Source organism: Argopecten irradians, unplaced genomic scaffold (assembly GCF_041381155.1).
Source record: "Argopecten irradians isolate NY unplaced genomic scaffold, Ai_NY scaffold_0378, whole genome shotgun sequence".
Lineage (NCBI taxonomy): Eukaryota > Metazoa > Mollusca > Bivalvia > Pectinida > Pectinidae > Argopecten > Argopecten irradians.
In genome coordinates, this window is record NW_027187845.1 from 17,785 (window position 1) to 19,298 (window position 1,514).

The 1,514-nt window shown below is 41.3% G+C and overlaps 1 protein-coding gene across 1 annotated transcript; it reads left to right on the forward strand.

The window, feature by feature from the left end:
- Positions 1-437: 437 nt before the first annotated feature.
- On the forward strand, positions 438-1,133 carry LOC138312583 (uncharacterized). Its single transcript, XM_069253392.1, has one exon. The coding sequence runs from the start codon at positions 438-440 to the stop codon at positions 1,131-1,133; it is 696 nt and encodes a 231-aa protein (XP_069109493.1).
- The last annotated feature ends 381 nt before the right edge of the window (positions 1,134-1,514 follow it).

The following is a 1,514-nucleotide window of genomic DNA, read 5'->3' on the forward strand; positions in this document are numbered from 1 at the left end:
GCCCCAATTTCCTCACCTGTTAATCTCACCGATTCTCACAGAATGCTTCGTCCTTTACCGGTCGCCAAACATGCATCCTCGAGGTAAGTCATAAGCTACATGAAACATAAGAAAAACATAAGATTTACATAAAATTGAGACTTATTAGACATTCATATAATATCATGTTCAATGTTTACTATTCTATTAATTGCCTCTCTATTTCTCTTTGACAGTGAGAGTGAGGAACTGGAGACCAATAGAATTGTAAACATTGGGAAAATGAGAGATATGTGGAATGATGCCGTACACCAACATTACAGTCACAAGCCTTCATGCAAGGGAAATTTAGATTTTAACTTTACAACAGAGGAGTGTCGGGGGGCTTGGGATGGAGAATAGGACTAAGATGTACTAAGTGCACCTATGTGTCAGGTGTGTATTCTCTATATGAAGGCATGAAGGAACCAGGGAAGAAAGGGCGAGACACCGTGAAAATGAACTCTGCAGTACAAGTCGGACTTACACAGAGTAGAATTGGTAACGCTGCAATGAGACTTACCCTGATGAGTGCCAATATCCCTCCCCCCTCAGAGAGAGGAATGCAGAAAAGTGCTAACAAAGTGTGTGACAAAATTGAGGAAATTAACAAGACTGACATGAGTGAACTACGGAAGCGTGTACAAAAAATCAACACCCTGAGACGAAATCAGCCGAACAAAGTTAACCTAATGGTTGATGCGACTTACAACAACCCATTATATTCAGGTGGAGGAAAGACACCATTTCAGCCAGCAACTCAAGTAATGTTCAGCAGCATAGAACACAATACCAAGGAACAGTATGTGTTAGACCTTGTCACCAAAAACAAACTGTGCAATAAGTGGCCACCCTGTAGTAGTGAACATACCACAGACTGTAAAGGAAACTTACCTGTAGCCTCATCGATTGGTAATGAGCAAGCATACTGTTTTGAAAGTCTGCAGAAGCTCAGAGAAGATGGTCTGGAGGTAGACAAGCTTGTCACGGACTCGGACACTGGTGCATTCAAGGCAGCTGAAAAGATTTATAAACTCGGTGATTCAAGTACAAAGCCAACACACAATCTGGACCCTATTCATATAACAAGAAATCTTAGAAAAAAACATCTCTAAGTGTGTTAAACTTGAAGAAATAATGCCAGGATCAACAAGGAAAGAGAGACAAACCATCAAGAGAAAATTCAGCTGTGATCTAGCTGCTCGATGCCAGGCAGAGTTATCTCACCTTTATGACAGACACTGTGGTAGTCTAGTTCCCTTACAACGTGCGGCTCGCGGTGTAAGGGAGGCAATCGTGAAGTGCTATCAAGGTAAACATTCTGTGTGTAAAACCAAATCTCTAGTGTGTATTGGGACTAAAACAAAGAACTGGCTTACAAACAGCACATACTTACCAAGTGATTTTAAGATCTGTGGCGGAGAAAATTTACTTATGGAAAAGGTGAACAGTCGTCTTGGCGATTCTGTGTTGGAAATGACTCTTTGGAATCTGTC